Source organism: Tripterygium wilfordii, chromosome 21 (assembly GCF_013401445.1).
Source record: "Tripterygium wilfordii isolate XIE 37 chromosome 21, ASM1340144v1, whole genome shotgun sequence".
Lineage (NCBI taxonomy): Eukaryota > Viridiplantae > Streptophyta > Magnoliopsida > Celastrales > Celastraceae > Tripterygium > Tripterygium wilfordii.
In genome coordinates this window covers 14,049,738-14,071,242 of record NC_052252.1, presented here as the reverse complement: position 1 = coordinate 14,071,242, position 21,505 = coordinate 14,049,738, and the positions used below count along the sequence as shown (strand labels likewise).

General features: G+C 38.2%; 3 protein-coding genes and 1 long non-coding RNA gene across 10 annotated transcripts; all 4 read right to left on the bottom strand.

Annotated features, from left to right (window-relative positions):
* Nucleotides 1-525: 525 nt before the first annotated feature.
* On the bottom strand, nucleotides 526-3,892 carry LOC119988358 (cardiolipin synthase (CMP-forming), mitochondrial). The gene is made up of 8 exons (XM_038833364.1): nucleotides 3,354-3,892; nucleotides 2,505-2,571; nucleotides 2,337-2,411; nucleotides 2,174-2,225; nucleotides 1,821-1,906; nucleotides 1,617-1,691; nucleotides 1,081-1,175; nucleotides 526-996 (listed from the first exon to the last, which is right to left on the bottom strand). Exons 1-8 carry the CDS (start codon nucleotides 3,845-3,847, stop codon nucleotides 903-905), a joined length of 1,038 nt encoding a protein of 345 aa, XP_038689292.1. The 5' UTR covers nucleotides 3,848-3,892; the 3' UTR covers nucleotides 526-902.
* Nucleotides 3,893-5,121: 1,229 nt separating this feature from the next.
* LOC119989635 lies at nucleotides 5,122-6,139 on the bottom strand. Its single transcript, XM_038835286.1, has one exon. The coding sequence runs from the start codon at nucleotides 5,961-5,963 to the stop codon at nucleotides 5,634-5,636; it is 330 nt and encodes a 109-aa protein (XP_038691214.1). The 5' UTR covers nucleotides 5,964-6,139; the 3' UTR covers nucleotides 5,122-5,633.
* A 1,172-nt stretch (nucleotides 6,140-7,311) lies between these two features.
* On the bottom strand, nucleotides 7,312-17,120 carry LOC119989316 (phospholipase A I). 2 transcript variants are annotated; one of them, XM_038834757.1, is made up of 18 exons: nucleotides 16,320-17,120; nucleotides 15,293-15,440; nucleotides 15,119-15,197; nucleotides 14,858-15,011; nucleotides 14,562-14,771; nucleotides 14,231-14,476; nucleotides 13,983-14,145; nucleotides 13,632-13,892; nucleotides 13,422-13,543; nucleotides 12,785-12,946; nucleotides 12,428-12,620; nucleotides 12,116-12,252; nucleotides 10,777-10,915; nucleotides 10,313-10,519; nucleotides 9,767-10,229; nucleotides 9,460-9,676; nucleotides 9,272-9,361; nucleotides 7,312-8,005 (listed from the first exon to the last, which is right to left on the bottom strand). In XM_038834757.1, exons 1-18 carry the CDS (start codon nucleotides 16,848-16,850, stop codon nucleotides 7,550-7,552), a joined length of 3,978 nt encoding a protein of 1,325 aa, XP_038690685.1. In that variant the 5' UTR covers nucleotides 16,851-17,120; the 3' UTR covers nucleotides 7,312-7,549. The 2 variants fall into 2 exon arrangements, with proteins under 2 accessions (XP_038690685.1, XP_038690686.1); XM_038834758.1 differs by lacking the exon at nucleotides 16,320-17,120 and having other exon boundaries at nucleotides 14,858-15,022; nucleotides 15,293-15,347.
* A 361-nt stretch (nucleotides 17,121-17,481) lies between these two features.
* LOC119989706 lies at nucleotides 17,482-21,081 on the bottom strand. 6 transcript variants are annotated; one of them, XR_005465885.1, is made up of 6 exons: nucleotides 20,680-21,081; nucleotides 20,341-20,372; nucleotides 19,062-20,163; nucleotides 18,423-18,536; nucleotides 18,206-18,346; nucleotides 17,482-18,100 (listed from the first exon to the last, which is right to left on the bottom strand). It is a non-coding gene; the product is annotated as an uncharacterized LOC119989706 (long non-coding RNA). The 6 variants fall into 6 exon arrangements; XR_005465886.1 differs by lacking the exon at nucleotides 20,341-20,372 and having other exon boundaries at nucleotides 17,484-18,100; nucleotides 19,062-19,469; nucleotides 19,562-20,163; XR_005465887.1 differs by lacking the exon at nucleotides 20,341-20,372 and having other exon boundaries at nucleotides 19,062-20,178.
* Between the last annotated feature and the right edge of the window lie 424 nt (nucleotides 21,082-21,505).

Genomic DNA, 21,505 nt, shown 5'->3' with positions numbered 1-21,505 from the left:
GGATTAAGCCCAACTCGGTGACGTATTGTCATTCTATTTATCGGTTTTGCAGAGGATTGATTACTTTTGAACTTTGAGTTATTTATCAAAAATACAAATTAGTATAAATCATATTTTGGCCTTGGATTGGTTGGGTTGGGTTTTGTACAACGTTGTCCGAATTCAATGAAATTTGACTAGTTGAACCGAAATAACATTCTGAACAACCGTTGGCCCCTAAGCCCAATATTTTTTTTGTAAAATTCCATCGTTTCGAGCCTTAAACGGATCATCTTCTGTTTTAAGGCCGTTGTCATACTTTTACATTTTTGTATTTTTCATCATATTAAGGTTGTGGTTAACCTTAGTGGTCATTATCTTCTACTTTCTTTTGAAAATAATTATACTTTTTTGAAATATATCAAAACTCTAGAGAATTTCCTCTTAATTTCTGGTGGATTCATTTTAATCAAACGACGGTTTGATTACTTTGCTGTTGGCCATAAATCCAAGACAAACTACTTAGCTTCGATACCAACTGACACAGGTAGAACAACAAAATTATACAGAACCCTCAAATTCGAGCTCGGTTCTCAAGCACCAAGAATGACTTCCATGTGACAAAATTAGATTCTACGTTGAAAAGGAAAACTTTATTTATTTACATGTATGATTGAATTGCAACATTTAACCCAACAAAGTTTGAAACATTTACCTATTTCACTGCTCGTTTGGCACAATGGTTTTTCAAAAGATACGAGAAAACTGAGGAAGCTCCTGATCAACATATTCTCATCTCTTACACTCGTTCCCGCATCCGTTAGAAGAATCAGTCGAACCACCATTTTTACCCATCCTCATCAACAGGCTGATCCGGGTAGTGTTAACCAGCTGAGCAAAGGCTTCTGTCACCTAAACTTAAACTAGGATTTCCTAGCAATCAAAGCAGACCTCTGCCTCAGGTATAGTGAACCATATGCTACTGTAGAACCAAGTGTTGTAGAAGCCACCAGCCAGCTTTAAAAACAACCAATTAACAGTGTTACCAATATTTTAAGCAAAATGGTTGAATATGAACAACAGCAGGAGTGGCTAGGTTACCTCAAGTATGTGATGTAAGATTGAGTCTCCCCAGTTCCAAACTCAGGTTGAAGTAGGGCTCCAGCAACTAAAATCAACTGGATAACGGTATTAACCTGTCAATGTTGTAGTCCTAGTTAGAACAATATTGTTTAACTGCTAAAGTGTATGCCAACTATCTAACGTAAGTAACAGTCCCTGATGGTATAAATTTGGAGGCCTATTTGTACAGCTGGACATTAATCACCATAGAAAATCACCATCCCATATCTATACAACAGTTTTCCAGCATTGTAGGCATATTCACATTTTCTTTCATCAAGTATGATTTGATAGGCGACAAATATATCTTGATTCAATCATGATTATGTAGATATATATGCATAATATTTGCCAAGAAACTACCTGCCTTTTACCCAGAATACGATAGATGCTAAATTTTGAACTACCAATTCTAAGCCTTACCTTTTCTTTTAGGGACTATATATCTCATGCTCAAAAGTACATTGCAGACTCCATTACTAACACAAATACAAGTCCAAGAAATAAAACCCTACCTTGCTGATGAATAAAGGCTTAATCTTATGAGGAGATGTCCCATCAATGTCAATGAAATCGAACCAACTCTTCCACTGAAACAATAAATCAGTAACAAAAAACAAACATTAGCTAAGAAAAAGTGAAAAACAATACCAAAAGAAGAAGAAACACTGGGAAAGAAAAAAGAGTAGCCATTAAATATTCAAGCTAGGCAGCCTAACCTCCCAGCCCAAACTGCTAGCTCTTTGGTAAAATGTGCCACCTACAAGGGCAGCATCTCGCAAAACAACTAGAGCAACAACTCCAGCTTCAAGGGGGAAAAAAAATTGAATAAGATTTGAAGCCAACTGTTAAGTGCATAGATATGCTATGCACATGCATGGATTTATACTAGAAAGTAGAAACTAGAATGCAAAAATGTGACGGGCAGCTGCAGCAATGCACATAAAAACAAAAGAGGGAAGAAAACCAAAGCAGGTAACCTCATGATGGTGGTACTCATAACTCATAAGGAAAGAGAAAGAGGCTTTCCAAACTTAAATAAATCATACACTAAAAAGCTGAGAAAACTTACGATGCAGAAGTTCCATTTTTACCATTGCCAAAGCAACACATCCAATTAGAACCTGCACCATGAAAGAATCAAGTGTTTTTACAAATATAGCCCCTGTTTAGACATAATGCGTCAACAGTGACAAGCAAATAGCAACTAGCCTGTGCCGGGCTTCAATTTTTACCTTGTCTGCAAGAGGATCAAGGTAGGAACCAACTACAGAATCAATCTGCATCTTCCTCGCTACGTATCCATCTAGCTATAGTATTAAAAAGAAACAGAAACCAAAATATTTAATGTTTGTAATACGATATCTACTTCCATAATCTGAACAAGAATAGAGCATCCATACCCAGTCAGTTGCCCCAGAGATGGCCAACCCCAGAAATGCAGCGGAATACATTTCATTTGTGATCATCCTGCATAAATTAGTTCATCAACCTCAGGATATCCAAGCATAAGGAATAAAAAAACGATGTGATTCGTATAAGGCATGCCCAGTGGACCATTATCCACAGTAATTAATTGAGCACCTAAGGCCTTTTCTGTTGTGTAAAAAAGATGACAGAGAAAGAAAGAGGAGGTGCTTCATATATTGCAATACCTGACATCCTATAAAAAAACAAAGAAACTACCTACTTATGCCTGAAAGGGGGTCTAAATGACAGCAGGCTTCCATGCATTTGTAATCCAGAATCAACAGACAGTGAACACTTTGAGCCTAAAAATTACAGCAGTAGTCTCTTCTAGACCTCAAAGTCAATGAAAAAGTAAAGTACCTTGGATCAAATTGGTATATTCACCACTATTTGTACGGTTCCACTTGAAGCTTTGGTTGTCTAAAGCTTAACTCGCTTAAGTTTCAACAGAAGTAAAACCCATCACGAGACTAAGCAATAATTTCCTAATGTTAATCTAACTTTGGCTACCCAATTCTTCGGATTTTATCATCTACACCATATAACCTCCATTGAGAGCAAAAAATTTCACAATAGATGGCTAAATTCTCCTCTATATTAAGATGAAAATATTAATTCAAACCACTTTCCAATCACACAACTTGATGATCTTGATGATTTAAAATTTCAGTTCATGCTCACTTCCAGATTCCTAGTTTCCTAAGCAGTATGCACTCTTAAGAAACCACACATACGACAATTAAGCAACTCGAAGCACTCTAAATTGACATTACAAAACCTACCACGCAAGCAAAGGCCCAGAAGCCAGTCGACTCAATGAGATCAAATTGGGCACATTCCAAAAGCTCTTCACAAATCCATTCTCAACAGCGTCCTCCTTCGACTCGGCAACCTTATTTATCACTCCCGAGCTCGCAGAAACGGTCTCGATCGGTTTGTGAAGCAAATTCAACTTCAAGGCCTCAACTTTCCGTAAAACGACGGAATTCCCTTGCAAATACAGAGGCGTAGAGGATTGAGAGAGCTTCCAAGGAGGAGAGGAGAGAAAGAGTGGCCCCTGCAGTGGTGCGATCCATTTAGAGAGAGGAGAGAAAAGGCGAGGAGAGAGAGGAGAAGGATGGCGATGGCGGAGGTGGTGGTGATATGGAGGGGTGAAAAGACTAGGTGGGTTTATTACAGAGGATGCTGCGGCAGATGTGAGGAAGGTATTGGATTTGGTGGTGTTGTTAGGGTTTCGGTTCTTGATTAGGGTTTTCAGTGATCTATAGTACCTCATTGACGACGATGGTGCATTATGTCTGCTTGATCTTGACTGTTAATTTAGGTTTTCCAGGGGTTTATGCGAGAGACGACAGTGACACGTGTGTAATAGCCGGAGTAACACGTGGATTTCCAATAATTTGTCAAAAAAAATTCCATGGTTTTTGTTCCTTTCTCAGTTTCTTGCTTTACTGGTCATGCATATCCACAATGTCCAAAGCAAACCAAAATACATAACATCATTCTGTTTCTGGCTCTTAATGGATTCCCCGCTTGACCTAAAAGTAATCAAAACAAAAATGAATGTTGGCAGAATCAAAGAGTTATTCCATTGCAAGGTGGACTTAAGTTGTGTAGATTTTAGTTCAAGTATCCTTCTCCATCCAAACGAATTACTGATTTTTTGAAAAAAACGAATTACTGATTTTTTGAAAATTTATTTATATGTCACTTGTTGCGTTATGTCAATCCGATATGGATAAAGTTAACACTTTTGATAGTAAGTTTTTCAGTTTTCCACACCAATGCACATCCTCAATACCACCCATCATTGGTTCAATCTATATACCTTCAGTTTTGGCATTACAGTTTGGTTCCATCGAAAATGAAGAATTTTGCAGTCGAATTTGATAACCGTAAAAAGCGATGAGGGGGAGCAAGAGGAGGAGATGAATTGTTTTTCATGTTGCCAATCGGACGTGACAGATTCTTTCATACAAGACATTGAGAAGGCATATAGTAGAAGTGCATTGGCCTGTTTCATCAAGAATTAATCTCTGAGGTTGTCATGTTTAAGTTTGGTTCAAAATCCTAACCTTGTCAATTTGATTGGGTTTTGTGCAGAAGGTGATCAAAGAATCCTAGTTTATGAATACATGCCTAATGAATCTTTGGAAGATCACCTTCTGGGTATGCTTGAATTTGGCATAAATTTTAGGTGTTAATCGGTAAATTGTTCATAGTATACCTCTAGGCTATTACTGTAAGTTGTAATGCCCAATAAAGCATACCAGATTCCTCTATCCTGATGCTTGGCCTGATTGCAAAGTAAAGGTAAGGAAGAAAAATCAGTCGAAAGTTTCAAAGTTCTGATAAACCCTTTGGATGGTTGCAGCTTTCTCATCAAAACAGTAAAACACATTCTAAGTTGAAATCATTATTGAAATTCGATTATTTGATCTACATTTTCCATTAGAGATCTCTCAAATCTATGTTCTGCAGTTCTGCACTTCCCAACAATGTGTATGATTTATCTTGCTTAAACTGCTAACTTATTTGTAGAACTAAAAGGATACAAATAAGTAATCATACCAGAACTTTTTTACAGAAAACTCCTTACTTTCCCTCCTCATGTCCCATAGAAGAAAGAAAGACAATCAAAAACAGAAAAAATTACTTATTGAATATATATATATACATAAGGACTTCTAATATTATCTGGAAATCAACAGCAATCTTCACCTTCAAATTCAGCTCCTCCAAGAGATTGGGTAGGTCCAGAAAAATTTAGCATGAATCCAATTGTGACTAAAATCTTGACATCAGATGGCAGACAAGGTGACAGAGCTTCCATAGTATGAACAAGCAGGAAACTTGATGCTTCTTAGAATATTAGCTAATATCGACAGAAATTGTGCAAGGCTTCAGCGATGGTGGCAGGTGTGGGATGGGCATGTATTCACAGCCTTACTTTTCCTTGACAACATTTATTGATAAAAAAAGAAAAGATTAACCTGAATAGAACCGATCAAGCTTTGAAAGTCGCAGAGAGGTCCTAATTATAAGCTGTCAAAGAGAGAGGTCTAGATGTGCAAGTTCTTCAAATCATTTTCAAGGATCCTGTAACTAAGACCAGGAATCCTATTACCATCCGCTACTTCCACAACAGAGCACATGCTCGGCAAGAACCCGCCGTTACTTCTTCTCTTCTTCCTTTTCCAGCTTGTCATCAAGAACCAGAAACCAGGCCTTGAATTGCCACTGCTAGAACCCATGTCAACGACGCTTCCTTGACGTCTCTTACAACTTCCACGACGTTCTAGCTCAAAATTGTTGAAATACTCAATTTCTTTCCTCACAAGTGATCCCACAGTTCCTCTCGTGCCTATTGCAACTGGAGCTGTTGCAGCCATTTTGTGAGAAACTTGGAGGAGGTAGTGCTGGCTTATTGTATGCTGCTATGCATGAAGAAAGTGGTGGTGGGAGAAGTGGGGTTTTGTTTTGTTTTGTTTTTTTATTGAGTTTTGAGGGCATCTCTTGGTTTGGTTATTTTTAAAAAAGCTATAATTGAAGTGCTTTATTAAAGTGGACAAGATGAGGTTTAGCATCATCGGAGGGTTAGATAGGGGGATGTTGTCATCATATTATTCTTGTGATTGCAATGAAAGCATACATGTTCTAAGAAGGATTGATTTCTTTTAAACAATTGACTATATTTTGTAAGGTGGGTTCTTCCTTTTTGTAGACTTTTGTGGCACTACATTATCATCATGCCATGACTGAGATACTGTTAATTTTTCTTGCTAATCTCTGTTAGGTAAGACTTGTTTTTCTTTTCTCATGACTTTGGTGAAAAGAAGAGTGAATTCTCGACAATCACTTGGACTTGTTTTTCAGGCATGGGGGGATCCTGTAGTTGGTGCGATTGCTGCCTATCTTTTATTTTGCTTTTGGATGGAGTCAATTTTTTTGTTCTGTTTCAAAAGCAAACAGAATGAATGCTTTGAAACTGTTCCACACCTTCTAGGATGCCAAAACAGGGGCAGGCAGTTGGATGATGATAACAAGGGAAGTATTCATCAATGGAGTTTCGAGTATATTTTGTTTGAGCAGTCGTACTTGAGCAATCCTCAGTGCTTAAATAGAATATTAATGTCCCACCTTATTGCGTCCTATTTGCCACGTTAACTATCAAGAAGGGGACCAGTATTAAGAAATATCAACCAGCAACTTTAATGGTGCTCAGTTTCTTCTCTCTCTCTCTGTCTCTCTATGGGTTTTGGGGGTTGTTTCCTGTTGAGGATGTGGTGTAAATAGCTGTGGTTCAAGTGTAATTTTCAAATGCTAAGCAACTGGCAAGTGATGAAACAATTGATAGAAGTAGTTGAACCATGGCCATCAAAATCAAGGAAGTTTGTGATGCTTAGGTAGTTTAACAGGCAGAGCAGACACCAAACAATCTCAACATAATTTTCGTACCATTTAATAAGTTCTATCTCCTGCCAAAGACCATTGACACTCATACCCTGCTGAGAATGCATATCTAAATTCTAAACATATGGTTTCACTTATTCAGTACATTAAACAACATTCACCACTAAAGCATACACATTAGTCAAGTTGCGAGTGCAACCATCTCATCTCTTACTTTTTTTCATTTATAAACGATTGTAATCATCTAGAAGAAGACATATTAACTAAATTCAGGCCTGGAAGATGAACAATACATACGGGAAATAGAAAAAGAGCAAGTACAGCTACTGAAGAATAAAAATGTTCCATCTATTTCTTTTATTATTCAATAAATTTATTACTTGATCATGAGAGAAGATCTAATACACTTTCATTTTTTGTAAGCCTCAAAATTGGATGTTCCAGTATTTGCATGGTACCATGCACTCAACTATGTTCTTAATCCCTTTCTTTACATTCTCTCAGTTATATTTTTTGATCAATTCAATTTTCAAAACTCTGTTCTTGTATATAGTAATTGGACAAACTATTGCATACTGGGAAGATGGCAAGAATACCTCAGCTTCCTATGTGAAGCAAGAGCATTTTGTAGAGCGAGATCTACTGTCATGGCCTCCCGAAACAATGAATCATACAATTGACAGATAAACTGGGACAGTTCCTCCTCATCATCCTCCCAAAACCCCATAGAAAGTTCCCCTTTCTCGTCACGGTCACTGTCTTCCCAGTCACTCACTGGATTGCCACGTTCCTCCTCTACATTCTCTTCATTTTCTGCTTCTTCCTCCCCAATCTCAAACCTTCCATTTTCCAACCCATTGAACTCTCCTGCTCCTTGGAGTACTGTCAGTTCTGTCTCTCGAGGTTCTGCTGAAGGGCATATTACAGCTTTTGCGCCTGAGTCCAAAAATGCCTTAACCAAAGATGGTGCAGGCCCATCTGTTCCTGTGCAAATTATAATCCTGTCCCTCCAAGCTCCAACCTATGGTTATTACAAACCATGAAAGAACAATCAGATTAAAAGAATCAGGGGAATGTGTTAAAGCTTCATATAACAAGAAACGTTGGCGAGACGATGAAAAAATTGTAGATTTTTGCATATCTAATCCTATAATGAAACAGAAGGAGGACAACATTTGTTACGATGCAATCAACTAATCCTAAAATGTCCATATCTTTTAGCATAACTTCCTTCCAAGTCTTTTATGACCCCCCATCTTCTCTTTTTCACTTTTTAGTATCTCCAACTTAAATTTTATAGATAAAAATAATAGGACTTGAGGTTCATGCAACAAAGAAAAACTAAAAGAGTCGCCTTAATATTGAATTTTCTTGGCAATGAAACTACTCAACCGTGGGTAAATAAAAGTTTTTTACTGCAAGGGCGGTTTTTAGGACATTTTAAGAACCAGGCAAGTAATCTTAAAGAGAAACCTACTAGATACCCACTACCCAGTAATTAATCTTATCATGAGAAATCAGTTAAATATATAAATTTAATATTGTTTCTCTAAATATACATGCAAACATCTAACCTAGTGGTAGAATTGTAGGGGTGCAACCTAGAAGTCACGGGTTCAATTCCAGGAAATGGTCTCTTTACAAGAGTTGTTTACCTTTTACTGTTTCTCTAAATATACAAGCGAATATGTGGTCCAGTGATAGAGTTGCAGAGGTACAGCCTATAAGTCACAAGTTCAATTTCTGGAAACATTCTCCCTCAACATATTATGTGAGGATAAGATCTGTAAGGTCTGCATACAACCTGTCAGTCACTGTCTCCGCCCACTGCAGGAGTTTTGTTCATGGGAGTTGTTTACCATTTACTGTTTATCTAAATATGTAAATGTTTCTCTAAATATGCAAGGGTTTCAACTATTCATAGCACGTAAACTTGGTTTTCATTAAACATGCGAATATGAATGGCTAATTTAATTTATCACTAAGCATAGGAATTATTGTTCTAGTAGGGATAAACAATTAAGTTCCTAAGACATGGCAAAGGAATGAGCCATGGCTGCCTTCTTTGTTTGCCATGTAAACTGTAAGTAAACATTTAACATTTACAAAATCTCGACCTATATTTGTCCACTCATTTTCACCACCTCCAGAGGATAGACCAGATGTATCCAGGCAAATACAGCACCAAAATAATGGATAAAATTTGCAGTATTGATCTACCATTATTTATAATTTTTCAAAAATAACTGCAAGAGAAGGATAAAAAGAAGCAAATGGAAAAACTTACCATCCAGCGAACATCATCAGGAGTTAAATGCATAGAAGGCACTGTTCTACGAAACATATATGCTGCGATTTCTTGATCATCTTCCAGAACCTTCAGAAAACATCACCAATCATCAGAACAAAGATTAATGGTTAGGTAACAAAGTTGTACTGAAAATTTATGAAGGGGAAAAGAGACAAGGAACATACTTGGGTCTGGCGTCCCATATAACGGTGGACAATGTTCCCAACCTGAAAGTATGGCCTACAGCGAACCAGATCAGAAACCGTTGTGATGTTGGCAAATACTGATGCACCCTTCCTGTGGTGGCTCCGCATTATTGACAATAAGCTAAGTTTGACACTTTGTAGAAACTTGTCTGCAAGTTCTCCCGGTTCAGCAACAACAAATACATCATTCTGCCAACTAGAGTAGTGGACATTACACTGGTTAGGACTGCAACCAAAACCAACACCATATATAAAAGTAAATGTTCGACAGCAAAATTTTTTTCACCTTAAGATTGAGCCACAGGAGTCATTTTGAAGGGCCAAATGTATAATCCCCACTTGAGGTGAGTTCTGCAACTTCTCATGCAATGATTGGACATGTAAAGAGAGCTGTCTGGGACCTGAAGGAGACATTGGAGGCGATGCAGCCATCTTTCCATCCAAACTTAAAGGTGGGACCATGTCAATACGACCAGACCTCTGTGGTCCAAAATCAGGACTATAGATAAGAGGGCTTGAAGGAAAGCTTCCAGTAATAAGAGGGGAGGCAAAAGGTGTCGAGAATGCTGTTGATGACACAGTTTGCACATTTCCAGATATCCCATTCATAGTAGATAACCTTATGCCATGGCGATCACAGAATGACTCAAGTGCCCTAGCATGGTGCACAGCTCTTCCAGAGTGAGGACTATGAACAGCTTCAACAAGTGTCACATTGCGCCTCCAACCTAAAGAGGGACTGTTCTCATCTGGCATGACAGCAGCACAGGAAAAAAGAACTAAGCATTGAAAAGCACATAAACTGACAAAATGAAGGAAGCCAATGAACTACCTGCATTTGATATTTTAGCCTTGGGGAAATGTTGAGCCTTCGTATTGTCCAACCATTTCTCATCAAGTTGGTAAGGTAACATTAGTCTCTCACAGGCGTTCTTTAAGGCTGGAGAATTGTTTTGGATATATTCATCAACTGCAGCTTCCAACTTCAGCCATATAGCTGGATCAGTCTCATCTAGCTCCATATCACAACGTTCGTCAACTGCAGGGGCAAACCATACAGACCTGATGGATCATGAAATACTTCACCGGGTATCTACTCTTACAGAGAATATTCACATACTAAAAACCAACAGGAATCTACTCTCATAGAAAACATTCATCTGATTAAAACAGATGCTAAACCTGATGAAGCACCAAGAAAATGGTATGGCTTAAAGGTTGAAGAAAGTAGAAAGTTTCAAATGTCCCATGTTTGTGCACCATATATCGTAAGTACCATCAAAATCAATAGCATACCTGGATTAAAACGAAAATAATGTATATCAGGAAGCATAGCCAGCAATGTGCTCAAGGCTTCCTCCACCCTGTCCACAGAGCATGCACTCTCAATCAACACCTGCCCAGTGTCTAGATAACGCCAACCACCTTTCCGAACCTAAACAGAACATGCATCTACTATTAATGTAATTGAAAGATCAAAAACTGAAAAGAAAGGGGTAAATAAAAAAATAATAATGACCAGTATCCAGAAATTTAAACTGAAACTAAGCACATAATACCACCACATTTCTGTTAATGTTCATTGAATGTGTCAAGTGTCCTGATTTCAAACCATAGAATAACCCCTCTGCAGTACCCGTTAGGACAACATTGCATTCCCTAGAAACAGGGGAGGCAGAAGCCTTGCAGAGTTTTACTTTATCGAATTTACAATGCCTCATGCAAAAATTATACATGCAAACTTCCAATTCACAAAAATGAGACCAATCACACTTACACTCACCACCATTAAATTACACATATAGAAGATAACTCATTAAATTATACACAACAGGGTGTCATGCTCATGTAAGAGAAGAAATGGAGAGGATACACTTTTCTTGATATATAACTAGTCACTGTCAATATTCAATGGCATACTCTCGGTCAGCAACTAAAACTCATTTTCATCATCCAGCTCCCTTATACGGGAAGCAAATCTTAAAACACTAATCTCCAGATTTAATATATCTACAAGAATCTGTGTGCATTACAGGGAGGAAGAATATTTCAAGACTAAAACCAGCTTTATTTTGAATTTACGCTTCTTGTAAGCTTTATAAAACAGTAGCGATGACCACGACATCTGTACTTGGCACGATGGCCACATCAGCTCCATCATTGCGGCAGCAATATTATTGGTTGCCCCAAATTGGAAACAACCACGCATTAGTTTTAGAATGCTTCCATCACATGCAGACATTTTCATTCTAATGATGAAGTTGCTCACACAACAATAGACCTTCCTCAAGAATTACAATGTGAGTTCTAACTAAATAGAAGTTTTCTTAGAAGTTATCTAATTGAACGTCACAGAAAAAAACAAGGTTCTTCCTGAGAGGAACTTTTGAAGGTTTTCCCTTGCTAGAATCAAATTTAACCACCCACAAGCTGAAATTTAATGGGAACAGAAGGCCCATTAACCTTGTATTGGAATGATATTCAAACATCATAGTATCATATGCCACCAATTGTTTGAAAATCTTAAGAAGGGGGAAAAGGAGTGGAATTGTGCCCACTTCAAATGGAAAATAATTTTAAGTACACTTAAAGATGAGATATTAACTCTTCTGAAAGAAAAAATGAGAGCGGGTACCTTTGTTGGCATGGAACCACATCCAATGGAAACTAAGCAGTCAACTTTAGTGTCGGGCCATAGAAGTTGTGCTTCTCGCATGGCAAAAATAGTAGGATTGTTTGCCACTATTGCACCATCTTGCCAGCGGTTTACATCTAGAGGGGGAAAAAAAAAGAATAACTAGACGAAGATGATGGTAGACATGATCGCAATCAACATGCAAAGGGACTCAAAAAGAAGGGGATGGAAGAATGGAGGGTGGTGAGAGGGGAAATAATTACAAAATGACCTATCCATCAATCAATTTAAGCGAACAAACTACGGATATACCATCTGAGTAGTCATCAAGATAATATGGAGCAGCGGATGATGCTCTAATGGCTTGCCAAACATGATGCTTACAACTTCCAATAAAAGCACTACGTTTATAGCCAACTTGAGCACCAGTGGTAGGCAAACCTAACACATTGACTCCTGAGCTCTCTGAAATCGTATACGGCACTTCTGGACTACCAGCAGGATACTGTTTAAGAGAAATGGGAGATGTGAGAAAAATTAAGTTAAGCAAATCAGCAAAACAAGCACTGACAATTATTCGGCGACCATGTAGCAGCAAACACAAATTACAGTTCTGAATCTTACATAAAAGTATCCCAAATTAAACAACAAGGAATCATAGGTACAAACCTGATAATTACGGAATATGAAAGGCTGAGCTGGCGTCACGCTCACCAAAGTTGATACAACAAATACCTTGGGAATGTTTTTAACAGCCGACTCTATTAACAGGTCCCCATCTTCATCAGCACACATTTCCTTCAACAACCTTTGAAATTGATCTGCACTGTGCTGCAATACAACATGTCAAATTCCTTTTAATCAAGGCTGGGGAAAGAGGCAGAAAGTATAGAGTTATTTATGGCGGTGACTCAGCTTCTTCCAAATTGAGAAACAATAAAATAGATGGATAATAGTACTTATCGTAGCAAGGAGTAAATGTTTATACATTTTGCAACTCACTGAACTAATGTCCGATTAACATGTTTTCTTGTGTGTATCGTGTGTCTAAATGTGTGCACGCGCGAGCGTGTGTATTCTCAGCTCTTCCTAACAATAATTTCTTCAAGAATTGAATTTATTGCATCTAAACAAAAACTGACATACACAAAACTAAAGAATTCTAAACCATATTAACAGCTCTTCCTAACAATAATTTCTTAAGAATTGAATTTATTGCATCTAAACAAAAACTGACATACACAAAACTAAAGAATTCTAAACCATATTAACATATCAAAGGACAAATAAAAGTAAATCACTAAACCTTAGATCCATGGACAACAACTCGAAAACTCTGTGACGAGCTTTTATACAGCTGATCCAACTTTTCTCTCCAAGTTGCAGCTTCATTGTCTTTGGGCACAGGTTCAGCAAAGACCAGTTTTCCTAACCAATCATAATAACTGAGTTGATTAAATATGCAACAGATTGATGCATTAGGTGTTACCATTAATCAACGCGTCATCATGCTCACCAAGATTTTTGTATATCTCTTCACATTGATCCAAGGACATTAGCTTAATGCCAAGAGCAACTGCAAGCATGCCTCCTGTTGATGTGCCGCATATGAGGTCGAACAACTCATGTATTCGCTTTCCAGTTCCCTTCTCAATCGCTTTAAGAATCTGCACAGTTGCAAGGCCTTTCATGCCTCCACCATCCATTGAGAGTATGCGCAATCCTTGCTTTGCAACTGGTCTACCTCTTATAGCCCGCCGTAAACTTTCATTTTCTCCTGCAAAAGAAACAAAGTGAGCATACGCTTGTTACGTATTAGGCAAAAGAAATTCAGAATACAGCAAAAACTTAAGTGCTGGAGACAAACCAAGAATAGCTAAGGCACGAGCTGCAGCCTTATTCACGCGCGGTTCATGTGCAACCATCAAGCGCAACAGAAGTTCCCGCAGACTTTCAGAAGTAACCAGAACACGGCGGTTCTCTAAACAAAAGGCCAAATTCCCAACTGCAAATAAAGCTAATCTTTGAACCTGATGAAAAATAACCTTTTAGTACTAAACTGGATTGGGACTCCACAAAAGCAACCAATATAAATCAAGGGATTTGACAACTCACTTCTGGGTTTTTATGGCCGCATAACAGCTTTAATGATCTCAACAAATCTTTGCTCAACATCTTCTGAGCCACAGTATCAGAGGCAAAGGCCAAAGTGCCCACAACTTGCAACACTGACATGACTACTTCTGGTGTGTCAGATTTCAGCGCTGTTTCAATGGGTTGCAAGATGTCACATTTCATCAGCTGCAATGCCACAGAAATTTCACCAGCGAGAGAGGAGAGAGCAAAGCATGCTTGTTCAACCTACAGAAATCATGGCTATCAAAATAATGCATAGTAGAGGAGCAGATAAACAAGCAACTTGATAAATAGCATAATGAATACGTACGACATGACGGTTGTCACTGCTTATCATACTTATAAGCTGCCGAATGGCATTCTCATCTTTACCAACAACAGCACGATTTCCTTGGTCTTGCATAATCTTCGCCAGTGCAGAAGCCAGTAATGGGTGATGACAAGAAGAGAAGCGGAATATAAGAGAAAAGAAGGCACTCAGCTTGTGTCTCGATGCACCAAAATAAGAGCTGTTCTCTGTCTGCAGTCACCCAAACAGATTACTTGAAAATGATATTTTCAAACCCACAATGCCAAAGAACTGCTAAATACAGCATCAATGGCTACCTCTATTTGGACATTCACTGATCTTAAATTTTCATCAGCTACAATCCTGATGTTAGCAAGAGACAAATGGCGGAGTTTCTGTAGCGGTAAAATTTCGGGAAGAAATTCAAGAGGATTGCCAAAGAGTCTAAGAATTTGTAACTCAGCCATAGCCCTGCCATTCAACTGGAGATAACCATTAGACCCAGAAGCAATAATATATTTAACCAGCTTTTTAAAAGAAAAAGGTGGGAAATTGCATTGAGTTGTCAATAAAGTGACCTGAAATCAAGAAGAGGTCGGACAAGCTTGTTGTGTTCCAAAGACAATTCCTCAAGTTCAATGCACTGTCTCAGTTCTACTGCAAAGTTTTCAAACAAAAAAAGAGAAATAAGTTGCTAGAAAACTAATAGCTTACACCTCTATATCAATAATTTACTGTAAGACCATGCTTACCAGGAACTGAAACCAGTATGTTATTGTCAACACTCAGAACCTTCAAGTTTTTCAGCTCACCAAGCTCAGGTGGCAAAACTGATAGCTTATTGTTATCAAGATATAGCTTCTCAAGAAGGGGCAGTTTAGTCAGGTCAACTGGCAATGCCTGCCAAAAATCAAGCCTCAGAAACAACCCATAGCTGAATTTATTTATTTATTTTCAAACCACAGCTGAAGTTTAATTTTATAGTTTACTTGTCCATAGAATAAGCACAAAGTTCAAATCAAGCATGCTAAAGGAGTAAGAGATTTACCTGTGCTCAACCATGCACATGATATCTATTATTAATTGTACACATTGGCTAGGTTCGGTAACAAGGATGATTAATCCCTAATAACCACAAAAACCATTTACACACGAATACAAATATACAATATATACAAGTTGATCATCACCAATGGAGTGAAATGAATCAAATCAAGGAGTTCTGTATTGAGTTTGATATTTCTCTTTTAAAAAGAGAAATAAATAAAATAGGGAGAAAAGCTTTGTCAGCTATTTGGAAAACCAAAGGGAGGAAAGGAATTGCGGTAAAAAAACTTAATCTGAAACTGTTGCATGAAATACAAAAAAACAAATTGAGAAAATTTTTGTTCTTTTCTATAGGGGATGGGGTGATTCAATTCAACAAAGGCATAAACTTGGAATTTCCATCTCAAATGTTATATTCCTTTGCAAATAATGACACTAAACCAGCCTAAATACCGAAATCTGTCCCAGCCGGGTTTTTTTTTTCAAACCAGCAGTAAAATTCATTTCCTTATAGTTTTTCTATACCCAGAGGCTAGAGGGTTTAATTACAACATACTAATGTCACCAATGATAAAATTCCAAAGCAGTAATTAAAACAATAAAACTCACAGGAAATGAAAAAAAAAACCCATCAGCGCACTCAACTAACCACAAAATCGTACAGATTATGAACAGCAATTGTTTTCCATACACAATACGCCAGGAAAGAAAGGAAAATGAACACATCCTCACCGACAATCCACAGGCATATAGGCTGATCATTGTGATGCTCCTCCAGTGCTCACCACATCCCGGACCCGCAACCACAGTCCCACTTTCCCCAACAATATTCGACCGCAAGAGGCGTGTCAAAACCCCAACACCGTCACTCTGCTGCCCCGACCCAGCAGCCTTTGCCATTATCAGCCCCCTCAATGGCTCTCTCCTTTTCAACACCCTCATCTCCACCCCTACATTTTCCTCTTCATCGCCCCTCAGCTCCACCTCCACTGCATCTTGCGGCAAAGGCAACGCCACCATCAGCTGCGACTGCAGCCGCAGCGCTATTTGGTCCTCGTCATCGCCAGCCGTCCAATCCAATTCAATTCGAAACCCTAATTCCTGATCCTGCGGCGTATATGGCCCAATAGATGACGATGAAGATGAAGAAAATGATGAGGCGGACGATGAGCGGTTAAGATCGTCACCAAAGTCCTCGGTCCCGTAATTGAGCGAGAGACGGAAAATCTCCGAGGGCCGCTTCCATCCCAGACCCCAAGACATTGATCCTCGATTCGCAGAATCTCGAAAATCCTACTTGAATCGGACTTCATAGAAGCGCGATCGCATTTGGCTCTCCATATATAGCTATGATCTTGAGCCTGAAAATGGTGAATTATCGATACACCATTAAGGTTAGGGTCCAGATGAAGAACGAAAATCGGATTAATGGCGGCAATTTACAGTTCACATACAAGTATACAACAGAGCAGGGGAGAAAGGAGAAACGGAAAAATCAGCTTAAGCAATAAGCTTCGTTGTTAACTTCGTTGTTTCAAGTCCACTGAAAATCAGAAAATGTATGTTAATATTAACATTTAACACGCGTGAATGGGTAGCTGCTGCGGCGTCGTTTTGGCGAGGCAAAATGACGTGGCAATATTTTATGCATAAAGGGTATTGGACACAACAAACAACCAGAAGTGTTTGTGGAAAATGGAATTAAAAAGGAAATTAAAAATGTTATCATAATTGACGGGAGATGAAATCAAGAGGAAAGATTGTATGAAAGTGATGGCTTCAAGTTCTCAATTAACAAACATTTATAAGAAGACACTGAAGATTTGGACCCAATTAACTTCCATGATTAGGTGCTTGTACAAATCAATGGCTTGACTTGGCGCAATTGGAGCCAGGTCACACTTTCAGAGCATCACAAGGTTGTTCATGGTTTCAGGGTTACCAAGGTTGAAGCGATCACAGCCAACAACTGATCATTCCATGTGATGATGAAGTTAATCGCGATAACTCTTAGCGAAAGCTGGAGGTCGTTAGTTCAAGTATCATGGGTCTTTCCATTATCGTAATTTGCGATATGAGTCCTTACTCAGCTCAGTATGTCAATGCCACCATGCATTATCTTTCCGCATTGTGCCTCGGCCCATGTCTCATGCATTATCTTCCCGCACTGTGTCTCAATCCATGTCTCAACTGGTTCATGAGGGTTGCAAAGTCTTTCATGTGACTCGGGATTTATCAATAAATTATCTGTTGGACAGCTAAGTAAATCCACGTTTAAAAAAAACAAAGAAGAAGAAGAAGTCACAGCGAAAAGAAAGCCAATGTGCTCCATCCTTGATGATATAGGTAGAAATATGACATCATGTGTTCATCTACTGGATGGAAATGGCTCAGCTACCAGTTCCCTGGAATGATTTAGTCATTGAACATAATATTATCATGCTCTCAAAGATATCTACATGCACTTCTCCAGACATCCAGCATGACTGCAAAATATGGCTGAGCTCAAGCATCTGCAAAGTAAGATGCCAATTTGATCAGCTGATCTAACGCAACAAATTAGCATATTAGCATCACAAGATAAGCCAGAAATTTCAGTGCGACTTTGATCTTTCTACCTAGAGATGCAAATGTTCCTCCACACGAAGCATTCAGAGATCCCATTTCTTTGCAGCTAAATCAAAAATCTCTCCAACATTAGCAAATATGAACTCGATTGCATTTTTCACTAGCTGAAACATTTCCTTCTCGCCAAGACCCTGGAAATAGTTTAAAATGCAATCAGTGAACTTAAATACTTGATCTGATACCTGTTGAATTACAGACAATACATACCAAATGTAGAAGAAGCAAGACTGTACTCCTCCAAAAGACTGGTGGAGAGAACCCCCGAAACATCAGTGCATAGAACTAAAGGATGCTTACTTGCTTAGCGTTTATATAGATCAACTGCATTGTTAAAAAACCATGTTACTTGAGACATCCATTTATTGATTTAATTCACAATATAGTTCCTAGATGGAAACAGCGGAGAAGGCCTAACAAAGATGGTGAATATCCATCGAGGAAATTGATTCAGTCCTTATGCTAGATGACAAACAGATTTCGACCTGAATCTATGCGAAATGCATGAGCCATAAATACCAAATGCAAACAATTTTCAGCCCACTGTCAATTTTGCAATATATCAAAAGCCTTTTCGCTCAAGATGGCATAGTATGATCGGCATGGAAATTTAATACAATTGTAGAAAAAAGCAAAAAACTCCATCGTGTGAGTACACCTGCTTTTCGTTCTGGCAACTAAAGAAATATTATTGGGTGAAACTCAGAGTTTCCCAAGACTAAGCAAAAAGCTTTAAAATAAAAGAAAAGTGTGTGTGGGTCAAGTTATCCAAACAATCAGTGCTTCACCTTCGCAAAGTGATATAATTCTCTAATCTTCTGATAAGATAGGGAATGATAAATTACAAACCAGAATCTTAGATGATTTCAACTTTATCCAACCTTCCTCTTCAAAGAAACTAGCATGACAAATTCTATGGGGAAGAAAGTCCAGCATGGTCTGAATCTCCTTTCTATTAGGTACCGCTCCAAGCACTAAGTTATGAAAATAAACTAGTAAGGGACATTCCAGTAACAACAAAGTAAAAAATTGAAGAAAGTAGAAGACACTAATTGAATGAGTAAACCTCTACGCAGTGAAGAGTTGCACGAAGACTCTGTTCCCGAGCAAATTGAAATGCTGGCATAAATGTGGTCCTGCACATTGTCAACATGACATTGGGATAATTTTACAACTTAATCTGTAGCGAAGAACTCATAAGAGTCTGGGGATACCATTCAACAACACTAGTCTTCTTATTTCCAGAGCAAGCTTAACCTATAAGAAGTGGGAGAAGAGAGATCAAATGCCTCATCGAACAAACAATAAATTGAGCTTAAAAATATTATTGGATAACAGATTTTTCTCACACAGTGTCCATTGCAGCTGCAGTTGTCTCATGGCGGTCTAGGCTGAGAAGAAGTCTAACATATATTTTCTTCCTTGTGGTTCCATTACATGCGTTACTCTTGGTTATAGGAGGTCATGGGGCTAGTGGCATTGTCATGAATATGCAGGATAATAGGGACGACGTTGCTGGAACAATAGTGGGTGCTGCTGACGTGGAGTTGGTTACGAGAGATTCAAATGCGAATGATGACACAGGGTGTGCAAGGAGAAACATGGTGCGAGAAAGAAAGAGGCCTAACAAACTTAGGGACTATGTGTAAGGCTATGATTAGTCTAGTATGAGAATAAATAGATAGTAGTGGGGTGAGGAGGGTAGGCAATGTGTGACGTTTTGAGTTTCTATCTGTTATTCTCCCTCTGAATTCTCTGGTTGCGTTGTAATTCTCTTGCTCAATATAAATATCATTGCTGGTTCATATCAATTGGTGCTTTCATTGAGTCTTCACCATGGCTGAAGGGACTCGATCAATATTGTTAGGCACAAAATCAATGTCAACAGCCCTTAGTCCTTCCACACAGCTTCCATGTAAGAGCGTTTGCTCATTCCAATCGAATCATTTCTCTGCTTAAAATCAAACTAACAAATCATGTCATTGATCGAACCTAGCAAGTGTTTTACAAGGACTAAATACTACATTGTCAGATGCAAAATCTTTGACAACCTGTTCTACAAAAACTGGACGATCAACACAAAGCAATTTAGTTTTAGAGGATGGCATGAGATGGGAAATTGCCTTACTTCTTTGGAAATTCTTGTAACAGTTCCATCATCTGGGGTAAGAATGTGAATCAAGTCAAATAACATGAACACTTCGCACAATAAATGGTGTCTTAGAATAACATGCAATTTCCCAATGTTCAGGGATTATCTAACAGAATGGAAATCAGTAAGTAAACCTTTGAAAGAAGCAGAACAAGTCAAGAGATCCAAGTAACTAACAGCATTTGGTTCAACAGACTTCCTCAATTCACTAAACCAAGCTCAAAATCAAGGGACTTTGCCGTTCAATTTCCAATTCACACGTTTTATCAATAACCAAACAGAGCACATAAGCAACACAGAGGATAAAGGACGTACTTTTCAAGATAATCTGAGAATACAATGACACCCCTTGCACCCAAACCAAATCTCCTGCAAGCTCTCTGTAAGGAAGGAATAAACAAACAAAAAAAAAAGAATAAACATTTAACCTTGAAAACTCAATAAATAAATCCATGCCCAGAATCTTCACACCTAAAGCACCCTAACCAAAAGATCATCCCCTTATGGGCATCAAGAGTGGAACTTCAAAATCACCAGTTAATCCACACTGAAAACAAAAGGAAGACATAGCGAGAAAGCTCACAGCAGTGTGGAGTCCCCGATTGAACCATTAGGGAAGCATGCAGTTCAATCTTTGGCATCGGAATCCAGCTGTCCATGTCGCGCTACTTTCACAAACCCTGACTTCTTGTTGAATGATACTTCCTTGTCGAACACTTTAACCGTTTAACGTCCTTCAGTTCTCGTCGAGTCACCGTTTCGGCTGTGCTATCTACTTGGACACAAAATGAACGGTTCCTCAAACGTTAAAGTCCAAACTCCAAACGGTAACGTATTTGGGCCGAGTTGGTTTGGTAGAATGGTTGGATTGATTTTTAATACTAACAAAAAAATTGTGAAAAAAAAACTGAGTTTAATGTTGTGGAATATGTTGTGAGGTGTTTAGCCAATTAAAAGCCGGAAAAACTGTTGAATTAAAGTATTATAATATTAGATTTTATGATTTTGTTATTAAATTTAATCTAATAAATATAATTTTTATTAAAATTAATTTTAAACATAAATTATTAAATATTTTTATAAATTAATAAATATTTAATATTAAATTTAATAGATTATATTATAATGTTATATTAATAAA

Coding starts and splice junctions, on each gene's coding strand:
- LOC119989635 (XM_038835286.1), bottom strand. CDS start 5,963: ATGGCTGCAACAGCTCCAGTTGCAATAGGCACGAGAGGAACTGTGGGA.
- LOC119988358 (XM_038833364.1), bottom strand. CDS start 3,847: ATGAGGTACTATAGATCACTGAAAACCCTAATCAAGAACCGAAACCCT. Junction 2,572..3,353: donor TCTGGGCCTTTGCTTGCGTG/GTAGGTTTTGTA, acceptor TAATTTATGCAG/GATGATCACAAATGAAATGT. Junction 1,692..1,820: donor CTAGCAGTTTGGGCTGGGAG/GTTAGGCTGCCT, acceptor TTATTGTTTCAG/TGGAAGAGTTGGTTCGATTT.
- LOC119989316 (XM_038834757.1), bottom strand. CDS start 16,850: ATGTCTTGGGGTCTGGGATGGAAGCGGCCCTCGGAGATTTTCCGTCTC. Junction 15,441..16,319: donor TATATGCCTGTGGATTGTCG/GTGAGGATGTGT, acceptor GATTTTTGGCAG/GCATTGCCAGTTGACCTGAC. Junction 14,772..14,857: donor CAGTGAATGTCCAAATAGAG/GTAGCCATTGAT, acceptor GGGTGACTGCAG/ACAGAGAACAGCTCTTATTT.